This window comes from Drosophila yakuba, chromosome 4 (assembly GCF_016746365.2).
Source record: "Drosophila yakuba strain Tai18E2 chromosome 4, Prin_Dyak_Tai18E2_2.1, whole genome shotgun sequence".
NCBI classification, from domain to species: Eukaryota; Metazoa; Arthropoda; class Insecta; order Diptera; family Drosophilidae; genus Drosophila; species Drosophila yakuba.
This window is the reverse complement of record NC_052531.2, coordinates 348,785-376,272: the sequence shown is the minus strand read 5'-3', so window position 1 is coordinate 376,272 and position 27,488 is coordinate 348,785. Positions and strand designations below refer to the sequence as shown.

Below are 27,488 nucleotides of genomic sequence, written 5' to 3'. Positions count from 1 at the left end.
GAGGTCCCACGCTCGGGCACATCTGCCTATCTTGAGCGGCGAGGACCTTATCTGTGGTCTCCCACTAAGGGACTATTTTAGGAGGCGGGGAACGATCTCAAGTGACTGACTCATGTATCGTGCACTTAGATTACATATTTTTGAGCACTGCACCCAGTCGCCTTAGATACCAAAATCCTAAATATAAATTATCGCTCTCGATTCATTTACATAAGATATGAACGGAGCCCAAAACTGTAAGTCCTTAAATATATTCGTGTTCATGTGTGAACACCAAGAAATATATTTTATGGGGGAAGGACATATTTAGAAACATTTTTCAAGCAAGTTTTGAAAGGTATTCCAAACTCTTTTGAGAACCATACTTCATATTGTTTCCACCTTAGTGCAGTTTCTGGATTTCCTAATGAATGGGACAACTCCATAACTGGTAAGCTAACTGAGCCACAATTAAATTTAGAAAAACGTTGAAAGTTTAAAAGTACTCCGCATTATATCTCTTACCTATGTACACTAGTATTTTTAAATGTCATGCGCAAAGAGTCGAGCTTTTCATGCAAACGAGCTCTTATAAAAATATGTATTCGACGTGTTTTCATTGGCATAAGTAGCTCGATATTAACTTATACGACATATTGTTTTAAGAATAAAGTAGTTTTATAGTAAATCAGAGTGATTGGCTTCTATTAAATTTAAAGAAAACAGATAAATTTGTAATAACAACACGCACTCTAGCAAGACGGTGTTTTAATAGAGAGTACTTAAACTATTTTCCTGAAAGTTGTATTAGTTTGCTCTGCTCATTACTCATTTGAGCACTCCGGCAGCTGCAAACTTTGTGCAAACGAATTACGCAAATAATTTTGGACCAAGTTTTCGAGTTTTACATTAGTTAAACATAAAACTATGTGTACTGCATTAAATAGAAAGCCATTAAATAGCAAAATTCTATTTTGAACAATTTAAAGTATGACTTAATCATTACTGTGGTATAAAATATGTCTTTGGCCTTAAATAAGATGGGTGTTGTTATTATATATTATTATACGCCTTAGTTTTAGGATGTTACTTTTTTATCTGCATGAAATTAATATGTATGCATGAAGATACTATATCTTACGTAATCGATTTCTTCGTTTCTTTCTCCTGAATTAACATGAGAATTTTCTTTATTTAAAAAAAAACTATAATTTCTTACCATTACAGAAATGGCAAGCATAGTTCTTATAGCTTGCCTGGCTATATTGGGCTTAATTATTGCAATAGCTCTTTTTCTGGCTGGAGGATACTTGTGGTGGAGGCATAAAAGGTCCCAGTTACAGTTTATTGAACCAAATGAAGACGAGGAATCTAGTAGTTATAGTCTTCGGTAAGTATAAAGTTTGTTTTGTATCTTTGCATAAATTTTATTTGCTGTTCGGTATTGTACCACATATATCTATATATATATTTGTCATCGGTAAATTGGCTGTTCAGTTCATACCCAATAGCCAAAGGCCAATATAATATAATAATATATTGCTCTAAAATTAAAGCAGGGAAAATATTTATTATGAGTTCCTTTTTTTCGATATCGATATTGCATAGGTCCGGATGGTAGCCCAGTCGAAAGTGGAATTATTCTGAAACACATTCCGTCGTACTTCTTTGTCGAGTGAAATTGGTTCAACATGTAGGAAAATTACTAAGCCATTTTGCCGGGTGTGAGGCGCTCTTTTATACTTTCCTTGCAACGCATCTGTAAACACTCAGAGAAAGGCTTCTGTAAGCATTCCCTGAAATGTTCCCTGAAAGGCTTTTGGTTGCATTCCTTACAAGTCTGCATTTTTTTGAGCCAGATTTTTTATATATTACAATACGTTAAATTTTCCATATTAATTATTAGGAAAATGTCTATTGAGTGTATTCAATCTATAGTAGAGGAAGTGTTCCCAAAGAATATAACACAGTCCCGGTACAATAAATATGATATATATTACTTAATTTAAATACAGTTAGTCTATAAATTTCAGTATTAGTATTTAACCTGGTAGAGGAAAGTCAAACATCTGCAATTTATAGAAAATATACATTTAACTGTATTAATAAAGAAAAAACGAAAACAACAAAACAGAAAACAGAGAACGCCTGATTAACTTGAAATTAAATATTTATAAATATTATTAATAATGCTACCTATTTGCCAACTACAAATAAAAATGTGATAACCTCCATTAGGCTTAAAATAATGGCGATCTTGACTATTCAAAATTAAACGGAAACGACCAAAAAGCTTAGCGCTTCTATTATATGCTCTATCGTTTTCGTCATTTCCTTTTCGTAAGTTCCCCTTTTTTATACCCGTTACTCGTAGAGTAAAAGGGTATACTAGATTCGTTGAAAAGTATGTAACAGGCAGAAAGAAGCGTTTCAGACCATATAAAGTATATATATTATTGATCAGGATCAATAGCCGAGTCGATTTGGCCATGTCCGTCTGTTCTTCTGTCCGTCCGTCTGTCTGTCCGTATGAACGTCGAGATCTCAGGAACTACAAAAGCTAGAAAGTTGAGATTAAGCATACAGACTCCAGGGACATAGACGCAGCGCAAGTTTGTCGAATCATGCTGCCACTCCCACTCTAACGCCCACAAACCGCCCAAAACTGCCACGCCCACACTTTTGAAAAATGTTTTAATATTTTTTTAATTTTTGTATTGGTGTTGTAAATTTCTATCGATTTGCCAAAAAAATTTTTGCCACGCCCACTCTAACGCCCACAAACCGCCCAAAGCTGCCACGCCCACACTTTTAAAAAATGTTTTGATATTTTTTCATTTTTGTATTAGTCTTGTAAATTTCTATCGATTTGCCAAAAAATTTTTTGCCACGTCCACTATAACGCCCACAAACCGCCAAAAACTGTCAGTGTTGAAGACCTCCTTCGCACTTTCTCTAGCTGAGTAACGGGTATCAGATAGTCGGGGAACTCGACTATAGCGTTCTCTCTTGTTTTAAGTGTGTCTTCCCTTCTTTCAATGGAGATCCGAAATATAGCATCAGGCAATGTAAGAAAACATAAACGTACATACTTTTAGATAAAATAATTCATATATACAATAAATGTACAGTAAGTACACACCCTCGTGCAGCTAAGCATTTTGCAGTGCGCGAAGGTGTAAAAAAGGTGTATTTAAATATATACGAACAAATTAAAAAAGGTTGTCCAAACATTACGGGCGATGGTCAATTGTAAGGTATTTATAGGCGATTACATAGCAAGACACATTCAATTAAATAAATTTAAGCAATAAAGAACGATATGGTCGAGTTCCGTTACTATCTGATAACTGTTAATCAGCAAGATTAATCATTACTAGATTCGTTGAAAAGTATGTAACAGGCAGAAGGAAGCGTTTCCGACGATATAAAGTATATATATTCTTGATCAGGATCAATAGCCGAGTCGATCTGGCCATGTCCGTCTGTCCGTCCGTCTGTCCGTTTGTCTGTCCGTCCGTATGAACGCTGAGATCTCAGGAACTACAAAAGCTACAAAGTTGAGATTAAGCATAAAGACTCCAGGGACATAGACGCAGCGCAAGTTTGTCGATTCATGTTGCCACGCCCACTCTAACGCCCACAAACCGCCCAAAGCTGACACGCCCACACTTTTGAAAAATATTTTGATATCAATTCGTTTGGCTGTGTATTGCCCATATATATTATCCACGACAAATTTTCCGCCCAGAACATAAAACCATTAATATATTTATTTAATGTGAATTTTCAGGGCTGCTCATGATATTGTGGACTCCGGTAATCCACCTACAAAACCGCAAGTGCCGGTGACACAAGCTATCACAACTCCTCTGCAAAACAATATTAACCGAAAACTAAATGGATTTTTAAGTCTTAGGACTCCTTTGATTGGGTATGTATGCAAGTATGCCTTCAGGCAAAGAATCAAAATTTAAAAACTGGTTTAACGTTAAAAGTGTTTCGGGAGCATCTCAAACAAAACCACAAAGCGTTTCTTCGGTTGCAAATTCTGGAGATGGGACTACAAAAGATTCTGCAGTAAGTACATTAACTTTTTTGTTTTGAACCTACAAATCGAAAACAATCAAATTCCCATTTCATAGGCTGTATAGAAATAGGACAGTAAATATTTATACCCGTTACTCGTAGAGTAAAAGGGTATACTAGATTCGTTGAAAAGTATGTAACAGGCAGAAGGAAGCGTTTCCGACCATATAAAGTATATATATTCTTGATCAGGATCAGTAGCCGAGTCGATCTGGCCATGTCCGTCTGTCCGTCCGTCTGTCTGTCCGTCTGTCCGTCTGTCCGTATGAACGTCGAGATCTCAGGAACTAAAAAAGCTAGAAAGTTGAGATTAAGTATACAGACTCCAGGGACATAGACGCAGCGCAAGTTTGTCGATTCAGGTTGCCACGCCCACTCTAACGCCCACAAACCGCCCAAAACTGCCACGCCCACATTTTTGAAAAATGTTTTAATATTTTTTCATTTTTGTATTGGTCTTGTAAATTTCTATCGATTTGCAAAAAAACTTTTTGCCACGCCCACTCTAACGCCCACAAACCGCCCAAAGCTGCCACGCCCACACTTTTGAAAAATGTTTCGATATTTTTTCATATTTGTATTAGTCTTGTAAATTTCTATCTATTTGCTAAAAAACTTTTGGCCACGCCCACTCTAACGCCCACAAACCGCCAAAAACTGTCCTTCGCACTTACACTAGCTGAGTAACGGGTATCAGATAGTCGGGGAACTCGACTATAGCGTTCTCTCTTGTTTTCATATATACTTATCTGTATCGACAAGTAGTTTTAAATAAAAAACAAGAGAGAACGCTATAGTCGAGTTCCCCGACTATCTGATACCGGTTACTCAGCTAGTGTAAGTGCGAAGGACAGTTTTTGGCGGTTTGTAGGCGTTAGAGTGGGCGTGGCAAAAAGTTTTTTGGCGAAAAGAAAGAAATTTACAAGACTAATACAAAAATGGGTGGGTGTGGGCGTAAGAGTGGGCGTGGCAAAAAGATTTTTTGCAAGTCGATAGAAATTTTCAAGACCAATACAAAAATGAAAAAATATTAAAACATTTTTCAAAAATGTGGGCGTGGCAGTTTTGGGCGGTTTGTGGGCGTTAGAGTGGGCGTGGCAAAAAGTTTTTTTGCAAATCGATAGAAATTTACCATACCAATACAAAAATGAAAAAATATCAAAACATTTTTCAAAAGTGTGGGCGTCGCAGTTTTGGGCGGTTTGTGGGCGTTAGAGTGGGCGTGGCAACATGAATCGACAAACTTGCGCTGCGTCTATGTCTCTGGAGTCTGTGTGCTTAGTCTCAACTTTCTAGCTTTTGTAGTTCCTGAGATCTCGACGTTCATACGGACAAACAGACGGACAGACGGACAGACGGACATGGCCAATTCGACTCGGCTATTGATCCTGATCAAGAATATATATACTTTATATGGTCGGAAACGCTTCCTTCTGCCTGTTACATACTTTTCAACGAATCTAGTATACCCTTTTACTCTACGAGTAACGGGTATAACAATGTCTACAGGTGGACAGACGGACATGACTATATCGACGCGGCTCCTAAGTTGTAAAACTGAGGTATTTTCATTTTAAGCTACCACATTCCGCCTATACCTTACTATGTATGTTTCGTCAATCAAGCCTGGGCAACCAGGCGGGGTCGATCGTCTTCACTTTTGCTGGGATGTCCTCCTTAAGGGAATCCAAGCGAGCGGTGTTTCGGAAACAGGTGCTGTAGGTTTTGGATCTTGCTGTTAAAGCTTTCGTTTTAAAGTTGTATTATTTTTCCCGTTCCTAACTTTAATTAAATTTAAGTTTTGATTATATTGTGGGATAAAATTATAAGTTAAACTCATATTAAAATAAAAATAACATTTTAATAAATATTTTGTGGTATCGCCTCCAAATAAGCCCTATTAGAACCTTGACATGTTGGTCCCTGTCCACTGTTGTCAATTAGGATCTGATTTGGCTAAAATGGACAAACCAGGTAGACAAATAAGTGAGTTGTGGTTTATTTTAAACAACTCGTGTAAAATTAGTTTTTATATTAGGCCTAGTTTTTAGACCACTAAACCGGCGTCCAAAACAAAAAACTTCATACTCGTAAAGAAATGGATATACTAGTTCGTTAAAAATTAGATTTCTACGCCCACTCTCACAAGCCCAAAAATTGTAACGCGCACTTTTTGAAAATTTTCATTTTATCATTTGAAATGGCAATTTTTATTTAAATATATTTTTAATTTTATATTTAATTTATACATAAAAAAATTTGTATACACATCTTGAACGCCCAGAAACCGCTCAGTGTTGTCACTCCCACACTTTTTAAAAATGTTTTTATTTTCCTTTACCACTTTCCTTTTTTTTGCCATTTCTGCTTTATCCAAGAAAAATGTTGAAATTTCTCCCTAGTAAAATTAACGGTTGTCTGTTAGTCGAGGAAATCGAAAGCGCTTTTTCTTTAAATCTTTGGCATGCGTAACGTGGATTTTTTAGATGCATATTTCAAAATAGTTTATATTATATTTAACAGAATCTTTTAAAATACACTTATAATTTTTTAAATAGATATATTTGTAGCAAATAATAATAATACCAAAAAATTTAATTTTACCAAGAAAGGTATTGATTTTTATGTCATTGATATTTATTTTAGAACGGCAAACAGTATTTGTTCACTTTTGATTTCATATTTATCAAAATTTTGTGTTTCCAATCTGATTTGGGTGGTTGTCAGTGTTTGAGTGGCGTGGCAAAGTATTTTTTGGTAAATCGATAGAAATTGACGAGTCTAATACAAAAATGACAAAATTTCAAAACATTTTTTAAATGTTTAGGCGTGACAGTTTTGTGCGGTTTGTGAGCGTTAGGGTGGGCGTTGGGAATATTTGGAAACTGTGCGTCTACGTCTCTGGAAGTTGCATACTTAATGTCAACATTCAAGATTTTACGGTTCCTGAGATCTCGACGTTCATACGGACAGACGGACGGACATGGCCAGATCGATTCGGCTTTTGATCCTGATAAAGGATTCATCCTTCTGCCTGTTACATACTTTTCAAGGAATCTAGTATACACTTTTACTTTGCGAGTAAGGCTATGGTGTAGGCTACTGGAGTAGGCTATGTGTTTAGGGACAAGATCCGAAACGGTTTCCGTGGCATAATGAGGATGCTGATCGAGGTATTGAGGCCAACTCAAAAAAACCAACGGTCGCTGCCAAAGGACCTGGATCGCCAGGCACAGGCTCAAAGCCTTACCAAACAGAGAGTGGTAGAGGTAATGCATCGGTCACCAGTCCTGAACTCCCCGGTTGTTGAGAGCAGTGGGAGGACCGAAGACCGCAGGTCCGCAGAGGTTCAGGACGACCCGAGATGGTGATGTATGTCAACGCATAGATCCGCGCCAGACCTGGAAACGAATCGAAAGTATGTTAAAACTCTGGGGTCCTGGAGGCCTGCGTGGTAAGGCGGCTGTTGTGCTATCGCTTTAGATGACCTGAAACGGTGTCAATGAAGTTCCCCGAGTGCGCGGCAAACGGTTAGCCGAGTCAAGAACCCATGTTTGTGGGATTCCCATGATAGTGGGAAGTCTAAGATAAGATTTTTTCTAGCGGAAGAATGGATGCAACGCTATTTAAAAGATCGAAATCGAATCTTGACATCACGTGAGCGGCATGCGTCTAGTTTCTAGGAAGGTTTGAACAGCGAGGGACAGCTTCAGGACCAGGATATCTAAACGACGACGGCTGCCACAAAGCGCATCGGTTCTGGGGATCCTCGACCCTTCGCAGAAGTGACGATTCTACGCACCGGCTTGCACACGGGAGCCAGTGTTATCGTGAAAGCACTAGGTGCCGCGGTCCAGCCTTACTTCTGGGTAATATGAACGGCGTCTGACGTAGTTTGGATCATTATCATTATGGGGGTTAATAAGTAAGGCACTATCGTTCTACCTTTTCCCTCACCTTGAAAAATCTGCGTACTTTGGGATCGATTTCTGGCGAGGGTTTGAACTAGCACCAGCGGTTGTAAAAAATCCGTGCCAATGTTGATGGAGGAAACAGCCAAAGTGTATGCCACGTAAATTAAGTACTACGCTGACCTAAAAGAGATGGCCAAGGGGTTTTATACTTTTGAACGGGATGGCATAGGAGTGCCTAGAGTGGAAAAGCATTCAATCGAGCTAGTCGAAAAATATATATTTTTCAAGGATCGACCCTATGCCATGTTTCCAGCATAGCAAACGGTGGTTGAGGATGAAATATACAAAATGCTGCCATTGGGCAATGGTGGTGTCCAAAACGGGAAAATATCGATTTTATTTGGATGCTCGGTAGCTGACTCTTGAAAAGCCTACTTAACCCGTGGTACCGAAATTACCAAAATTTCATGGGTCAAAATACAGAACGCGCTGCAAATCCTCCAGTGAATCGCCTTTCAAGAAGGAGTTCCTAGGCCCAGGAACTACCTACCACACCGAGGCACTGAATAGTGCACCGGGCACCATGAGTGCAGCATATATGGTCCGGCTGGCTCGAAGACTAAATACCCAGCTGGAAATACACGCGCCAATGCTTCAACGACCCCAGTCATTCGCTGTCGAAAAGATTCGATATGGCTGAGAAAACCTAAACTATCGCTCACTGTGATGCCAAGTTACTAACAGCTGGGGACATATGGTATATTTGCTTCAGAGAATCTTACCGAAGGCGTGCGAGTTAGCGCACCTCTAGGTCTACGCATTATCTACGCAGCATTATCACCGTCTTGCTGGTGGAAACGGTCACACCGACGTTTTAATGATAGACATCAGTTGCGCTTCTTCTTCATCGAGCACGAATCGGGAATTTCCCTCGACGAGAAGCAGCAGAGCACTCAGAGCACAATACGACTCAAGGCGTCTGAGCAGTACATTTATCATCAGATCCCAAATGTGTGGTCCTCTGATGGATCACTGCGGACAGGCCCTGGTTACTGGAACAAATCCAAAACTACTTCGGATAACTGCGCTTCAACCTAAGAAGAAGCTCTGCCATATCCTCCACACAACGTTCTTTGTAAAATCCTATTTGCCATCTGCAGACTTCCAAAAGAATTTCTCCCAACCGATCCACCATTATGGCTTCAAGCTCTTTGCCAAATACCGGCAGCAAGCAAATGCCGCGGTATGACGCTGGGTCGCATTTATCCTTTTTGGGTCCCTTGAGCAGGGCCACAACTCGTGGACACTTCCAGCACTTGCTAAGGTTTGACGCGTTAGACTGCTTTGCTGATAGTGCCATCGATGCCGTCCATGCCAGGCAAATGCTTGCTCTTCAACACAGCGACACAAGCATTGATCTTAAAAATATCGAGGGCCGATGGGACTTCTCCGTGGGGGCATTCGGTGCAACTTGCTCCGCTGTTACGAAAAAGTTACGGAGGGGGACACGCCCCCAGTCACTCCAGTCAGTGACGAGCTCTCCATTCACGCCAAGGATTTCCTGCGACCTCGGCTTATTCTGTATACGGCATAAGGAGTTGTCGTGACGACTAGCCAGATGGTCGATCCAGCTGCAAGGATACCACTTCAGCATCGAACATCGCAAGGGAAGCTAGAACGATGTCGCTGATAACCTTTCCCGATTCGTCAAGGAAGTCCTCTCGGATCTAACAAAGTTTTTTGGCGTTTGAGACGACCGAACATGCTGCAGAAGATTTTCTAGAGTTAGTGCAAGAAGACGAGACCAATAAGAAGCACTTACCGGATTTCAATGTTGACAACGGACCCATCATCAAGCGCAGAGGGAATTTGAACCTGAATGATATAATGAAAGATGCTGAACGGAAGCTGTGGATTCCGCAGAGTTTGACGCACAGGCCGATAGGGTGTAGACATTAGACCCAACGTCGGGCCATGGTGAAATGGCGAAGACATTCGAGAAATAGGTAAAGTCCTGAAAGCGAAGGTGGTCGAGACTTTTGACAATAATGCGTACATACTGGAGGACCTACAAGGACCTACTTGCTGGGAGTGTATCACGCCAAGGACATTTGCTTTTGATCTGCAGGACGAAAAACCTATGTAAACAATATCAAGAACCAAAAAAGAGATAATACCCGTACCGCGTGGGCCCCACGAAAGATGCCGTTTGAACTGCTTGCCTACTTCATTGCCGTCCTTCAAAGTTACCAATTATTTCACAGTATTAGATAACCCAATACGTATTTACATACGTTAGCTTTCTGTGCGACCTTATAAGCGCCGCCGATTACGGGGCTAGTTTACCGCGATGTTTTGTTAATTTTCCAGGCATTTTTTACTTTGACCTTTCCCTTAAACAATAGACGATCAGGGGTAAACTCATGAAGGGATAGTTAGAAATGTAAACTAGAGAGAACGCTATAGTCGAGTTCCCCGTCTATCTGATACCCGTTACTCAGCTAGTGTAAGTGCGAAGAACAGTTTTTGGCGGTTTGTGGGCGTTAGAGTGGGCGTGGCCAAAGTTTTTTGGCAAATCGATAGAAATTTATAAGACTAATACAAAAATGAAAAAATATCAAAACATTTTTCAAAAGTGTGGGCGTGGCAGCTTTGGGCGGTTTGTGGGCGTTAGAGTGGGCGTGGCAAAAAGTTTTTTTGCAAATCGATAGAAATTTACAAGACCAATACAAAAATTAAAAAATATTAAAACATTTTTCAAAAGTGTGGGCGTGGGAGTTTTGGGCGGTTTGTGGGCGTTAGAGTGGGCGTGGCACAATGATTCGACAAACTTGCGCTGCGTCTATGTCCCTGGAGTCTGTATTCCTAATCTCAGATCTCGACGTTCATACGGACAGACAGACGGACAGACGGACGGACAGACGGACATGGCCAAATCGACTCGGCTATTGATCCTGATCAAGAATATATATACTTTATATGGTCGGAAACGCTTCTTTCTGCCTGTTACATACTTTTCAACGAATCTAGTATACCCTTTTACTCTACGAGTAACGGGTATAAGATTAGTTACAATTTATTAGTGGCCCTCATAATCAAAAACCGGTTTGCTTGACTAAAATTCTTGAGTGACACGGAGGAGATGGAGCTATCATAGTTGTCTGAAGCAACTCTAACTTACTTGTAATATAACCTAAAGTCCGTCCGTCATCCTAGGTTGGATGTGTGCGCATGTCCACCACATCTACGGCCTCCAGAACTTTTATTATTTGTCGTTCGTTTGTATTCAATCCTTTTGTTTCCCTTTTTTTGTTTTCGGTGATTAGAGAAGGTTTTTGATAATTTGTTTGATGTACTAATAATTACCTACCTTCTTTAAAATTTCTAGAATAAAAGTATCTCAATGACAGACATGTATTTGGATAGTACCGATCCAAGTGAAAATGTTGGGCAAATTCATTTCTCCTTGGAGTACGATTTCCAAAATACAACATTAATTTTAAAAGTTCTTCAAGGAAAAGAGCTTCCAGCAAAGGATTTGAGCGGTACTTCCGACCCATATGTTCGTGTAACGCTATTACCAGACAAAAAGCATAGATTGGAAACAAAAATAAAACGGCGAACCCTAAATCCACGGTGGAACGAAACATTTTATTTTGAGGGTTTTCCCATTCAAAAACTTCAATCACGTGTAAGTAACGAGTTAGAACAGATTCTATTAAGAATTCTTATAAGCAAAAGAAGAAATTTTCAGCCATTTGGACTTAAAAGTTTATTAAATTACAAGTTTGCATTCATCTATTCTTATATTTACAAGTACAAGTTTTTAAAACTTGAGGAGAAATTTTGATATTTATACTTTACAAATGCTTGGAACTGTTTTACGACTATATTTTAAAGTTACGAATATAAAAGTGTATACTATGCAATAATAATTTATAATATTACTATACAAATTCTTATTTGAAGTGAAATTTGGTTCATTATTCTATGAGGGTTGTAAGATCCCTAAAGCGTAAATGTATTTTAGACCATCTCCCTAGACGAATCGATATAGATATACTAATTCGAAACAAACTAGTCTTTTAGTTCAAATCACTTTTTACTGCAAGTTGTATTTAAGAAAGCACGATTTGGGACGAAAAACGATATGTAGCTTCCATTCAAGCGACCCATAAACTATAACAAAAAATTTACATTGTTTGTTTTGTATATACCCTTCGTTATTATTGGGTAATATACAGAATAAAATTACTATTTTTAATTATCGATTTTAAATTAAACAATCGAACACTTGTTGATCTTAAGCACGAGGGACTGATATAACTATTTCGATTCGCCTAGCGATTTTGACTAAAAATATGTAAATTCGGTCGGTAACGTGATTCAAGGCGCTGTAATCTTCTGATGGAAATTTTAAATCTTTTGCGAGGGTATCAGAATCCAAGGTACACTTATAAATTTTAACTATTTTCATGTTTTAAATGAAATTTCAATCACAATTTAAATATTATTGTATTCTTATATGGACAATTCCAAATGGTGTAGGTTTTACACTTACATGTTTTTGATTACGATCGGTTCTCAAGAGATGACTCCATAGGGGAAGTATTTCTTCCTTTATGTCAGGTAAATAAATAATCTAAGACGTATTTCTTAAAGTTTATGTTGTGTATTTAATAAGGTTGACTTTGCTGGAAAACAGAGTTTTTGGAAGGCATTAAAGCCCCCTGCAAAGGATAAATGCGGAGAACTTCTCTCCTCTCTTTGCTATCACCCGTCGAACTCAATTTTGACTTTAACATTAATTAAAGCGAGAAATTTAAAGGCAAAAGATATCAACGGAAAATCTGGTAAGCAAGAGCACTAGTTTTTGACATAAGATCATTTTTAATATTTGTGTTACGTATGTTTTTACTTAATTAAGGAATGGAATAACTATATCCGTTACTCTTAGAGTAAAAGAACAGAACAGCGCTATTAAATTACGTTTTGATTCATTTTGATAGGACAATTACTGCAGATTTTGCATTCCTCTAGTTTTGTATATTGTAGTCGTAGTTGTTCAGCCAAAATGTGACTTAGTGATTTAAGCTTAACACCAATGTGTTTGTGGATTTGTTTAAAGACTTTCCACCAAAAATGCCAATGTTATATTCTTTTACTTATAGATCCTTACGTAAAGGTTTGGCTTCAGTTTGGAGATAAAAGGGTAGAAAAAAGAAAAACGCCTATATTTACGTGTACATTAAATCCAGTATTTAATGAATCGTTTAGTTTTAACGTACCATGGGAAAAAATAAGAGAATGTTCCTTGGATGTTATGGTGATGGATTTTGATAACATTGGAAGGAACGAGTTAATAGGACGAATATTATTAGCTGGTAAAAATGAAAATGAAATATCTACAGCTCAATTGTAACGATTCTTTACTTAAATCAATATTTTTGTATGCAATTACTAGGGAAAAACGGTTCTGGAGCATCGGAAACTAAACATTGGCAAGACATGATCTCAAAGCCCAGACAAACTGTAGTACAATGGCATCGCTTAAAACCTGAGTAACTTTAATACGAATTCCTTAATAACATATAATTAACACCAGTGACTACATCGGAGAACACCGTACATTAATGGATGTACATACATTAGTTTATTTAAAGTTGCTTTTATAGCAATATCATAATCATACCAAATGAATGTATAAAGACGAAAATAATTTAAATTTGCACAAATTAATGTTTATTGTTTACAAAAATTTTACCTTTACAAAATAGCTATACAAATATAATGAAGTATTTGTTTTGATAAGAGCAATAGTTTTATACGTACTTATATATATATATATTTTGTCCATAGAAAACATATATGTATATATATGTTTTTTAGGGACATTAATATTATACAAATATTATAAACAATTGTAAATTAGTTCAAAAAATCCTGTTAAAAAACGGAGGTACCACAAAGAAGTACCACTTTTCGATGGAAAAGTCTTTAAAGCTAAAAAATACTGTTGTCCATCACTTTATTTTATTAAGGCATTAAGGACAAACCATTCAAAAACATGACCAAATACAATTTTCGAGTTCTTTCTTTCAAATTATTTAAAATGTATTTTCCTGAGTGTCATTCTCAATCTTGAGAAACTAATCAATTTCGTAATCATATTTCAATCCTAATAAAGTTTAAAAAAAGTAAAAATTTGTAATAATGGTTTAAAAAAGCGTTAAGTAAATACTTATGCGCGAATACTTATATTAAATATTTAATCAAATGTATTTGGTTCTTTCATTAAATTAAGGAATTTACATTCAGTTTGTTAATATTCTAGTTCGCTAAAAATTGTATTTCTTAAAAAAAAACATTTTAAAAATTTTAAAAATGTTGTTTGTTTTTGAATACGATCCTAAAATTTTAAACAAATCGGGTACAGGTGTTAAATAATAAATTTAAACGATAAGAAAGTTGGATATGTCTATCGATATATATTTGCAAGATAGACAACTGTAAAAAATTAAAAATAAATGAAGAGAAAATCATTTAATTTTTGAAAATGTATATAATACGATTGAATTGTGAAATTTGAACATTAAATAGTTCAACAAAAATCAAGAAAACACATGTTACGCTGGTTTAAAATTAAAAAAAAATAATGTCAACATTATAATAAAATATTCTTTAATTGCATACGGTGTCGTATGATAGACATGTAGGTTATTTGAATAGAGAAAGATTGCATTAGCACAATAAACCAGAAAATAAACCATTTTTAAAAGTAACTATAAAAAATTAGCCAACCATTGCCGGAAGAAGCGTCAACTGCGAGAAAAAAAATATGAGACAGTAAGAGAGAAGAAAGAATTAAAAAAGTATATACATAATTGATAACTAAAACTGAGTTTAAAAAACGAAAAATCGAAAATACAACCCACCTTGAAATTACATATTTGTTATATACCTGTTAAAATATTATTAAAATAATTTATTCTTAGCAGCAAATAAAGCATTAAAAAACAATTAATAGTATATTGACTTTAAGGTAGAAATGTACTTGAATGTACGTTTCTCCAACTTTTCCAAAACTACAAAAATTGATGTTGTATTAAATCGAAATATTAAAATTTTTAGATAACATTATAAGCCTTCCGAAATCAAATCGAATAATGTACATAGGTGGTTTAATATGAATTATTTATTTTAATTAAAACAAGGTAAATCGATGAGGAATACCTTTAAAGTATCCAATACGCCATTTCCACCCCAAAAACGTCAAAATATGTCATGCGCACCCTTTTGCAACGAGCTTAGAAGTTTTGTTTACTCAATTGCTTATTTTCTTACCAACTCGAGTGCCGACAGACCGCCCAATACTGACACTCCCACATTTTTGACATGTTCTCAGTTTGTTAATTTTATTATTTATCTTGCCAAATTCAATCGATAACCATAAAACACTTTGGGCACGCCTACAAATCTAAAGTGTTGACACACAAAAAAAGTGTTGACACACAAAATAATTTTTAAAATCTGTCAATTTCTATCGATATGCCAAAAGGAATGTTAAACTTCCTTATTGGCACTTCCACTAGACTAGTAACTGGTATCTGATAGTCGAGGAACTTATTGTATTTATTTATCTTTGTCACCTTGTTTGTTAAAGTTAGTTGGTTAACTAAGTATTATTGCTGGAGCTTTCGGCCGTACCTTTTAAATATTTACAATACAATATTACAATATTTAGTTACAAATTATTAACAATTTACCAAAGGGTACACTAGATATACTATGTAACAGGCAGAAGGATGTGTTTCTGACCATATAAAGTATATATTCTTGATCAGAATCGATAGCGGAATCGATCTGGACATGTCCGTCCGTTCAGTTTTGTATTAGTCTTGTAAATTTCTATATGTATGTTAAACATTTCCGGGTATCCGATAGTCGGTGAACTCAACTATATCGTTGATATAGGAAGTGCTTGCAATGACATATTTTGGATACGGATTTCTTATAAATGCAACCAAAGGCATTAGAATGACAAGATCCGTAACGTTTTAAAATTTGTTTGCACACGATTTTTTTGTGCTGGCTCCCGGCTCTCTCAAATTCTCTCAAATGCTCATGTATTGTAAGTTTGACAATCCCCTTAATTCCACTATTCATCGCTACGATAAAACATCAAATCATCTGCTACGCCAGCAGAGCCAACTACTTCGGCTCCACAGCCGACGCTCTCCTGACCCTCTGCGATGAAAAATCAAAGTAATGCGCTTCATCAGAGAGATGAAAAATTGATGATATTTCAAACAAATTCCTCACCTTTTTATTTCTAGCCTATAGGGTTATGCCGTAGGAAATATAAAGTTTGTGACATGCAAAGAGAAACAAGAGAGAACGCTATAGTCGAGTTCCCCGACTATCTGATACCCGTTACTCAGCTGGTGGAAGTGCGAAGGAGAGTCTTAAACACTGACAGTTTTTGGCAATTTGTGGGCGTTAGGGTGGGCGTGGCAAAAAGTTTTTTTGCAAATCGATAGAAATTTCCAAGACTAATACAAAAATGAAAAAATATTAAAACATTTTTTAAAAGTGTAGGCGTGGCAGCTTTGGGCGGTTTGTGGGCGTTAGAGTGGGCATGGCAAAAAGTTTTTTGGCAAATCGATAGAAATTTTCAAGACCAATATAAAAATGAAAATATATCAAAACATTTCTCAAAAGTGTAGGCGTGGCAGCTTTGGGCGGTTTGTGGGCGTTAGAGTGGGCGTGGCTAAAAGTTTTTTTGCAAATCGATAGAAATTTAAAAGACCAATACAAAAATTAAAAAATATTAAAACATTTTTCAAAAGTGTGGGCGTGGCAGTTTTGGGCGGTTTGTGGGCGTTAGAGTGGGCGTGGCAACATGAATCGACAAACCTGCGCTGCTTTTATGTCTTGGGAGTCTGTATGCTTAATCTCAACTTTCTAGCTTTTGTAGTTCCTGAGATCTCGACGTTCATACGGACAGACAGACGGACAGACGGACGGACGGACAGACGGACGGACGGACAGACGGACGGACATGGCCAGATCGACTCGGCTATTGATCCTGATCAAGAATATATATACTTTATATGGTCGGAAACGCTTCCTTCTGCCTGTTACATACTTTTCAACGAATCTAGTATACCCTTTTACTCTACGAGTAACGGGTATAATTATGTGGGTTAAAGGGTCGGGGACGAGCAAAAGGAAAATAACAATAAGACAACGAAATAGATAAACGGGTTTCTTTTCTAAAAGGCACGCGGCCTATTTCTTGCGGCTAAATTTTTTGGGAGAAGCAGACGCGTTTTTTATTGAGTGCCAAGTATTAAGAAAATGGTAAGTAATTATTTATGCTCGTTAATTAAATGTTTAATCCTATTCGAATTTAATTCATTAATTATTTTAGATAATGGATGCATTTCATGAGTAATAACAAATACAACTTACAAAAGTGTTCATTTAAGGTAAATTGTTTTAAGACATCTACTAATATTCATTATTTTAAGGTTAATCGAACATGTAGTCCCATTTTCCAAAGCTACTGAAACGAAGCTGGCCCGAACTCCGTGAACAACAAGACGTACAAGACTCTGCAATTTTATAGACATTCTATATGTGTTCTTGGTTACACTTAAATCCTATGCATATTTAAATAATAAGTTACATTAAAATAAATTCGATGTTTCATTGGTGGAAATAGGACAAGAAAATCCCCTAAATAATTAATGAAACGGTGATGAAAATTGGTTCTAGAATTCAGTGATTTAACCGTTAAAATGCGCCTAAAAAGCGTTGATTTGTAACGATGATTTTGCGCCACTTAAGCGGTTCTTATATTATTATTATATAATATATTATTATATTTTGTATAGCGATGATTTCCTAGGACATCCCTATGTTAAAATCATCGCTTGATTTCATATAAATTGTGTGGTAATTAAGCGCTCGAAATTTTTTTGAAGTGATGTTTCATTAGTGAAAAGTTTGTGGATGGAACTGCAGGGTATTGATCTTCACTTTATGGACTTTAAATCTATATTAGTTTTGTTCGATTGCCACATTATAATAATACTTGAATACAGCATTGAAATAGTAATAGCTTAATATGTGTACATAATAAAATTTTTTGATAAATTCATGTTTTAAATTAGCATACATAGGATAATAATTTGATTTTGCCTATGTATTTTTTTAATTATGTAGTATATTCATTAGTACAAATTACTAGTATACAAGTTAAACAAGAGAGAACGCTAAGTCGAGTTCCCCGACTATCTGATACCCGTTACTCAGCTAGTGGAAGGGAGAAGGAGAGTCTTAAACACAGTTTTTGGCGGTTTGTAGGCGTTATAGTGGGCGGGGCAAAAAGTTTTTTGGCAAATCGATAGAAATTTACAAGACTAATACAAAAATGAGAAAATATCAAAACATATTTCAAAAGTGTGGGCGTAGCAGCTTTGGGCGGTTTGTGGGCGTTAGAGTGGGCGTGGCAAAAAGTTTTTTGGCAAATCAATAGAAATTTACAAGACCAATACAAAAATGAAAAAATATCAAAACATTTTTCAATGTGTGGGCGTGGCAGTTTTGGGCGGTTTGTGGGCGTTAGAGTGGGCGTGGCAACATGAATCGACAAACTTGCGCTGCGTCTATGTCTCTGGAGTCTGTATGCTTAATCTCAACTTTCTAGCTTTTGTAGTTCCTGAGATCACAGCGTTCATACGGACGGACAGACAGACGGACAGACGGACATGGTCATATCGACTCGGCTATTGGTCCTGATCAAGAATATATATACTTTATATGGTCGGAAACCCTTCCTTCTGCCTGTTACATACTTTTCAACGAATCTAGTATACCCTTTTACTCTACGAGTAACGGGTATAAAAATGTACACGTACATTATTATGTAACAGACCCACTTTCGAGTAGACATATGTTGGATATATTGTCAAGGGATCCAGTTGAGATAAATGCTGATCGTTGACTTTAACAGCTCCATCAGAGCCCTTAATGCATTAGAAAAAATACTTGATAGAATCGGACTTTGGAATACAAAAGGAATTCAACATTTAACTTTTTCAAGTCGACTTGAAGGTTATACCCCGTGGTATTCCCTGGGTACCAATTATTACATGTATTACATATTACTAATAATAATCATATAAATATGGATATGTAAACGGTAGCTAATTCAAGCGGCGATTTAAAACAACTGTAAAAAAAAGTCACGAAAATTTTCTAATAATATTATAAATATTATATCGAAGTTGACCAAAACTTTAAATAAATTTGTTTCTTAGATCAACATTGATTTCATTTCGAAAATCATTTTCTAGGGAGTACTCTTCAATACACACTTTCCTGCTTATGTGAAGTAAATTCAAGTGAATTCTATTTTAGATTTTTATACCCGTTACTCGTAGAGTAGAAGGGTATACTAGATTCGTTGAAAAGTATGTAACAGGCAGAAGGAAGGGTTTCCGACCATATAAAGTATATATATTCTTGATCAGGACCAATAGCCGAGTCGATATGACCATGTCCGTCTGTCCGTCAGTCCGTCTGTCTGTCCGTCCGTATGAACGCTGTGATCTCAGGAACTACAAAAGCTAGAAAGTTGAGATTAAGCATACAGACTCCAGAGTCATAGACGCAGCGCAAGTTTGTCGATTCATGTTGCCACGCCCACTCTAACGCCCACAAACCGCCCAAAACTGCCACGCCCACACTTTTGAAAAATGTTTTGATATTTTTTCATTTTTGTATTGGTCTTGTTAATTTCTATCGATTTGTCAAAAAACTTTTTGCCACGCCCACTCTAACGCCCCCAAACCGCCCAAAGCTGCTACGCCCACACTTTTGAAAAATGTTTTGAAATGTTTTCATTTTTGTATTGGTCTTGTAAATTTCTATCGATTTGCCAAAAAACTTTTTGCCACGCCCACTCTAACGCCCACAAACCGCCCAAAGCTGCTACTCCCACACTTTTGAAAAATGTTTTGATATTTTTTCATTTTTGTATTAGTCTTGTAAATTTCTATCGATTTGCCAAAAAACTTTCTGCCACGCCCACTATAACGCCTACAAACCGCCAAAAACTGTGTTTAAGACTCTCCTTCTCCCTTCCACTAGCTGAGTAACGGGTATCAGATAGTCGGGGAACTCGACTATAGCGTTCTCTCTTGTTATGCTCTCAATTTTACCAATAAAGTGGATGCTTTAATGTCTTTGGTTCAGTGATGCGTTCTAGTTTCCACTCTGTGGGACCCGTGCGGTTATCCGTGAAAATGACGACGCACCTATTTGGGCTGAGCTTGTAAGTGTCCGTCCACGAATTAAGAGTTAAGGGGCCAGACCAGACCTCCTCCTGGCACCGTGATTGCTTAAGGTCCAGGCTGGTGTTACATCCCGCTTCCGTAGCTTAGCGAGAATATAATTTATCCATGGCTGTGACGATGCGTTCGTAATGAATAGCGCGTTTATGGGCTTCTCGAGTGCTATGATACCTATTTCCTGGAGTTTGCTCGCATTTTTGCGACTAAGTTTACTGGTCGTTTTCGCTCTTAGGCAGAATTCCACTCTTCTAACGCCAACTTTGTTCAGATTTCCGCAAGCTTTTTGATAGATTTCCGTCTCAGATTATTATTTAGCCAATGCTTGTTTTCTGAAGTAATTTTCCTTCCTGAGGCGGTAACTTCTGCAACACCTACCGATTCCGCTTTTGTATGTTCTTGCGGGACAATCAGGTTACAAATAGAACAAACTTTTTTCTGTTAGTCTACTCGCTACTAAGAACGTGCGGCAAGAGCGGAAGTTTTTGTGTGATCGTCCCATTAAATTTATATACATATAAAGTGATCGCCCGTTGTGTTTCACAGATTTTGTCCTCCTCTGTTTGGGAATGATTGCTTCCCTAGGTACTGCCGCTCGGGGCTCAGACTAGGGTAAACAGGTTTCATGAACGTTCCCGCTGGGTTCACGCCACGTAATCCCTTAAGCAGTCGTCCACGTCTTCATTATATTCTGACACGGGTTTATGATGGAATAGGTTAAAGTTCTATCGATTTCGCCGGGTAAATGCTAGGGTCTGATCGTCATTAGTGTTGTAGAAAGACGTCTCAACCCTTCCGCGTTCTGCCTTCGAGGACCTCAGGTTCCTGTGTCTCAATTCAGGTAACGATCTTGCTGACTTTCACGGCTTCAATGTTCTAAGTGCGTCGGATAACCGACGGCCGGTAAAACTTAACCTAACCTAACCTAACCTAACCTTCACGGCCTCATCTCCTTTGCATTTCACTTGCTTCACGTTTTTAATTTTTGATTTTCGATGACAGTCTTGCGCTCGGCCCGTTAAATGGGCCTCCGTCAATCCTCGGCGTCTTTGCTCTTCACATCCATTGTCCCCACTTTTACCGTTTGTGAATTTGCTTTTATTATACAATTATAATCCATTATTAAAAACGTTAGTTTAGTTAGTTTTTGAATTGAGAAAAGTATGTTTTATAGTGTTGTATATCAATGTGCAACAGATTTTTATAATTTTTTTTTTTTGACGAAGTACGCATGAATTATGGATCTTTTGTAGAACGTCTCTTTTCCAAATTCCGCAGTCAAGAGAATTATAAGTTATATTCGGTTCCTCGGATGCCTAATAAATTCCCGGGAGTTAAGTTAATTCCTGTTCCAATCTTGGCTCTTGAATCACAACGCTAAACATGTACTTAGAAGATAAAACTGCGTATGAAGGAGCAAATTAACACAGATTTAAAAAAAAAACAAGGGAGAACGCTGTAGTGGAGTCCCCCGACTATCTTATACCCGTTACTCAGCTAGTGAAAGTGTGAAGAAGACAACTGCCCAAAACTGCCAATCCCACACTTTTAAAAAATGTTATGATATTTTTTCATTTTTATATTAGCCTGGTACATTTCTCTCGATTTGCCCAAAAACTATTTGCCACGCCCACTCTAACGCCCACAAACCGCCAAAAACTGTCAGTGTTGAAGTCCCTTCTTCGCACTACCAATACCAAAGTAACGGGTCTCAGTCGGGGAACTCGACTTTAACATTCTCTCTTGTTTAATCTAAGGATACGACCATTACACCCAGAAAACTTGAAAACGAAGGAAGTCGATATCGGTTGCCCTCAGCGTTCCTAGTGCCTTAATCATGCATAATGAGTGGAAAATCTTCTTTTAAAAAGGAGCTATCGATTTTACCTGAATGAAGTGTGAAGTGCAACTGAAAAATTTCGGCTTTATAATTGTTAATGACCTTTTTAGCGAAGGAAGCAACCCATTTTATCTAGTTTTATTAATAAATAAAAGTATGCTATAATTAAAATAATGAAAACATTTAATGCTAAAATGCATTACAAACACACAAGAAAGACATTATCTTAAACTTCTTAATAGTGTAAAATTACATCTAAAATTAATTCGGTCATGAACCAGTAGAAAATTTTACTTCACTGACCAAAGCTGTTAATATTATTTTTGAACTTTACACACATTCCTTGTATAATAGGCCCCTCATATAATAGGTGTATATAGCAGCATAACTTAACATAATTAACACTAATCGATAACATCCTCATCATTCATCGTTATAGAAAAATACCATGGAGTTCTCACGAACGTTTTTTTAACTTTAAAGTTCGTTTTTCTTTAAATAAAATGTCATACATTAGCTGTGGCGTTAACACGCAACAAAACAAACTGTAATGCACGCCCTCTTTATCCAAAAGTTATAAGCAATAGGGGTGCAACTAGCTCGTTGAGTCAGACTGAAAGCAACTCAGTCCACCGGCCTCATTCATTTACATTCAACATCGGAAAAAATGCTGACACTACGGATATGGAGCGACGAAGATCGACCACCCGGGGACTAATAGCAAATCTTAGAATTCATTCTAGCTCAGACTCCAGTAACATAGACGCAGCGCAAGCTTGCCGAGTCATGTTGCCACGCCCATTATAACACCCACAAACCGCCCAAGGCTGTTACGCCCACGCTTTTAATAAATACTTTGATATGTTTTCATTTTTTTTTACAAATTTTGTAAATTTCTATAGATTTGCCTAAAAAACTTTTGCCGCGCCCACCCTAAAGCTCACAAATCGCTTAAAACTTTTTTGTTAGTCTTGTAAATTTCTCTTGATTTGCCAAAAATCGTTTTGCCACGCATACTCTAACGCCCACTTGCTGAGAAACCTGTCTCAGATGGTTAAGTTACTCGACTATAGCATTCTCTCTTGTTTTATCTGTGAAGGACCTAGTAACACGTCCTTCAGTGGATAACAAATACCTTGCTCTCAAGACTCTGGAAAGACAAAATCAATAGTATCAACCCATTAATATCAATCCGAAATTCTGGTAAATCGCATTATTCTGGAAACAATAGCGGTCGGACAGAACCCGATTCGGAGCTTTTTTAATACCATGAAAGGTTTGGTTCCAACTTTAGAAAGTGCAGGCAGCCATGCTCATTCAGCACATTTTTCGACTTAACAACTAAAAACTAGCGTTACTCAATATGTACCAAATGAAGAATCTCAACCATGCAAGGCGCACTTTTTCACTAGCGATTAATACGAAAGTTTGGCACCGTGGCAAAGTGAAGTACCGATGAAACTTTACTTAATGTGTTCGTCATATTTTTGAAACCAATGGGTAGCTCGATTGCCGATCGACCCCGTTGTTAGCTGGGAAAAAACACCCCTCCACCAAGGCAGAAATAAATCTTCTTATAGATCGCGGAAAGTGTCGTCCTTTTAAAAACCTTTGGTCCAGCACACTCTTGTGTAGACTACCAAAACTGAACGCAGCTACGGTACCAGATAGATACATAACCTGCAAAATTTTACTGGATAACTCCACGAAATAAAAGTATTCTCCACTTTGGCCACAACTGCACTTCTAGGACTACGTACATGTTTTAAATAAGACTTAAAATCATAGGCCACAGAAATGTTATATTAAGTTCCATTATGCCTTCCCAACGAAGGCATCTTTGATGACTTGGACACAAGCGCGGATCCTTCAACATTCTTATCAATATTCAGAGAACACATACAACGGATGCGACCTTCTCTGACCAGTCACCACATTAAAAAAAAGTTATTCAGATTAAAGGGGATTGATCAATGCCCGCATGTATTTGTCCGGACACACTCCTCACCATACACAGGTCCATATAAAGTTTTAAGCCGACTTACAGATATTTTTTTTCATAGTTAAAGTGAAAAACAAGATGGCGGTGTCTGTTGATCTACTAAAACCGGCACATTTGGTAGTGGCTGATAACAACAAAGACTCTTCAAATGCTCCGAAGGTAGTACGAACGTATTGACAACAACCGAATCCAATCGTGACGCCAGCACTGGAGGGTGAACCTTAAACCTAAAACTTTTTTATTTAATCTACTTGGCATATGCGAATCGGCAATTAAAGTACTATGATCAACAAAAACAACATTATTCAAAAGTATGGGTATAAAAGTTTTTATTACTCGCCAGTCAGAGAGCCACTTTTTAATGTCCATGAAGTGCAAAGCCAGCTGTTCTGTAGCTTGGATTGGGGACCTTGAACGGTCGAATGTTTAAGATACGTCTAAAAATACGGAAGATGAGTATTCACGATTTTTGAATGCAGTTCTTATTTCCGTTGTTATTACGAGTACATGTACATTCTCAATGGCTCGTGGCTTTCGCAAAAACCAAATTGTTGGGCTGGGACTTTGTTGAGGGCTCTCAAATGTAGATTATGACGGGTTAGCAGGCATTATTCTACAAATTTTAAAATACATGAGAGTAGACTTATTGGTCTGTAAGATGATGTGTGATCTGTATTAGGCTTTGGAATCATTATGATGATTCCATCGTTGTGAGAAGTAACTATAGCAAATTGCAAAATGTGGCAGCTCGATGATCATTTCCGGTTTTATACGGTTGTAGCCAGGGAATTTTTTCGGGCTGAGTTAGTCTTTAATTATTTTAGTTGTTTTTTTGGACGAAACAGTTTTCAGTTTAGTATTTCGTTTGTAAAATTCTATCGATTGGTCAAAAGACCTTTTTGGCACCCCCACTCTAACGTCCACAACCCACCCAAAACTGCCACGCCTACACCATGATGTTTTGATATTTTTTAATCTTGTAAATTTATACCGATTTTTAAAAAAACTTTTTGCCACGCCCACAAGCCTTTTAAAACTGTCACGTCCCTTTTGAATCATTTTGTAATGTTTTTTGATTTAATTTTTTCCCCCTATTTCTATCAATATGCTCGAAAAAGTGAAGATTGTTTGTTCGCGCTTCCACTAGCTGAGTGAAGAGTACTCGACTATAGCGTTGTCTCTTGTTATACCCGTTACTCGTAGAGTAAAAGGGTATACTAGATTCGTTGAAAAGTATGTAACAGGCAGAAGGAAGCGTTTCCGACCATATAAAGTATATATATTCTTGATCAGGATCAATAGCCGAGTTGATCTGGCCATGTCCGTCTGTCTGTCCGTCCGTATGAACGCTGTGATCTCAGGAACTACAAAAGCTAGAAAGTTATGATTAAGCATACAGACTCCAGAGACATAGACGCAGCGCAAGTTTGTCGATTCATGTTGCCACGCCCACTCTAACGCCCTCAAACCGGCCAAAGCTGCCACGCCCACACTTTTGAAAAACGTTTTGATATTTATACCCGTTACTCGTAGAGTAAAAGGGTATACTAGATTCGTTGAAAAGTATGTAACAGGCAGAAGGAAGCGTTTCCGACCATATAAAGTATATATATTCTTGATCAGGATCAGTAGCCGAGTTGATCTGGCCATGTCCGTCTGTCCGTCTGTCCGTATGAACGTCGAGATCTCAGGAACTACAAAAGCTAGAAAGTTGAGATTAAGCATACAGACTCCAGGGACATAGACGCAGCGCAAGTTTGTCGATTCAGGTTGCCACGCCCACTCTAACGCCCACAAACCGCCCAAAACTGCCACGCCCACATTTTTGAAAAATGTTTTGATATTTTTTCATTTTTGTATTGGCCTTGTAAATTTCTATTGATTTGCAAAAAAACTTTTTGCCACGCCCACTCTAACGCCCACAAACCGCCCAAAGCTGCTACGCCCACACTTTTGAAAAATGTTTTGAAATTTTTTCATTTTTGTATTGGTCTTGTAAATTTCTATCGATTTGCCAAAAAACTTTAACGCCCACAAACCGCCCAAAGCTGCTTCTCCCACACTTTTGAAAAATGTTTTGATATTTTTTCATTTTTGTATTAGTCTTGTAAATTTCTATCGATTTGCCAAAAAACTTTCTGCCACGCCCACTATAACGCCTACAAACCGCCAAAAACTGTGTTTAAGACTCTCCTTCTCCCTTCCACTAGCTGAGTAACGGGTATCAGATAGTCGGGGAACTCGACTATAGCGTTCTCTCTTGTTTTTCATTATACCCGTTACTCGTAGAGTAAAAGGGTATACTAGATTCGTTGAAAAGTATGTAACAGGGAGAAGGAAGCGTTTCCGACCATATAAAGTATATATATTCTTGATCAGGATCAATAGCCGAGTCGATTTGGCCATGTCCGTCTGTCCGTCCGTCTGTCCGTCTGTCCGTCTGTCCGTCTGTCCGTCTGTCTGTCCGTATGAACGTCGAGATCTCAGAAACTACAAAAGCTAGAAAGTTGAGATAAGGCATACAGACTCCAGGGACATAGACGCAGCGCAAGTTTGTCGAATCATGGTGCCACGCCCACTCTAACGCCCACAAACCGCCCAAAACTGCAACGCCCACACTTTTGAAAAATGTTTTAATATTTTTTCATTTTTGTATTGGTCTTGTAATTTTCTACCGATTTGCAAAAAAAAATTTTGCCACGCCCACTCTAACGCCCACAAACCGCCCAAAACTGCCACGCCCACACTTTTGAAAAATGTTTTAATATTTTTTCATTTTTGTATTGGTCTTGAAAATTTCTATCGATTTGCAGAAAAAACTTTTTGCCACGCCCACTCTAACGCCCACAAACCGCCAAAAGCTGCCACGCCCACACTTTTGAAAAATGTTTTGATATTTTTTCATTTTTGTATTAGTCTTGTAAATTTCTATCTATTCGCCAAAAAACTTTTGGCCACGCCCACTCTAACGCCCACAAACCGCCAAAAACTGTCCTTCGCACTTACACTAGCTGAGTAACGGGTATCAGATAGTCGGGGAACTCGACTATAGCGTTCTCTCTTGTTTTTATATTGGTCTTGTAAGTTTCTATCGATTTACCAAAAAACTTTCTGCCACGCCCACTATAACGCCTACAAACCGCCAAAAACTGTGTTTAAGACTCTCCTTCTCCCTTCCACTAGCTGAGTAACGGGTATCAGATAGTCGGGGAACTCGTTCTCTCTTGTTATACCCGTTACTCGTAGAATAAAAGGGTATACTAGATTCGTTGAAAAGTATGTAACAGGCAGAAGGAAACGTTTCC

General features: G+C 37.6%; 1 protein-coding gene and 1 long non-coding RNA gene across 5 annotated transcripts; both read left to right on the top strand.

The window, feature by feature from the left end:
* Nucleotides 1-613: 613 nt before the first annotated feature.
* LOC6523717 (synaptotagmin-7) lies at nucleotides 614-15,136 on the top strand. Of its 4 annotated transcripts, none has more exons than XM_015191314.3 (9): nucleotides 614-757; nucleotides 1,207-1,369; nucleotides 3,773-3,913; nucleotides 3,978-4,059; nucleotides 11,371-11,673; nucleotides 12,531-12,611; nucleotides 12,667-12,835; nucleotides 13,154-13,366; nucleotides 13,447-15,136. In XM_015191314.3, exons 2-9 carry the CDS (start codon nucleotides 1,209-1,211, stop codon nucleotides 13,545-13,547), a joined length of 1,251 nt encoding a protein of 416 aa, XP_015046800.1. In that variant the 5' UTR covers nucleotides 614-757; nucleotides 1,207-1,208; the 3' UTR covers nucleotides 13,548-15,136. The 4 variants fall into 4 exon arrangements, with proteins under 4 accessions (XP_015046800.1, XP_015046798.1, XP_002099592.1 ...); XM_015191312.3 differs by having other exon boundaries at nucleotides 637-967; XM_002099556.4 differs by having other exon boundaries at nucleotides 637-989.
* A 1,921-nt stretch (nucleotides 15,137-17,057) lies between these two features.
* Nucleotides 17,058-17,684, top strand: LOC120322149. The gene is made up of 2 exons (XR_005561939.1): nucleotides 17,058-17,345; nucleotides 17,416-17,684. It is a non-coding gene; the product is annotated as an uncharacterized LOC120322149 (long non-coding RNA).
* The last annotated feature ends 9,804 nt before the right edge of the window (nucleotides 17,685-27,488 follow it).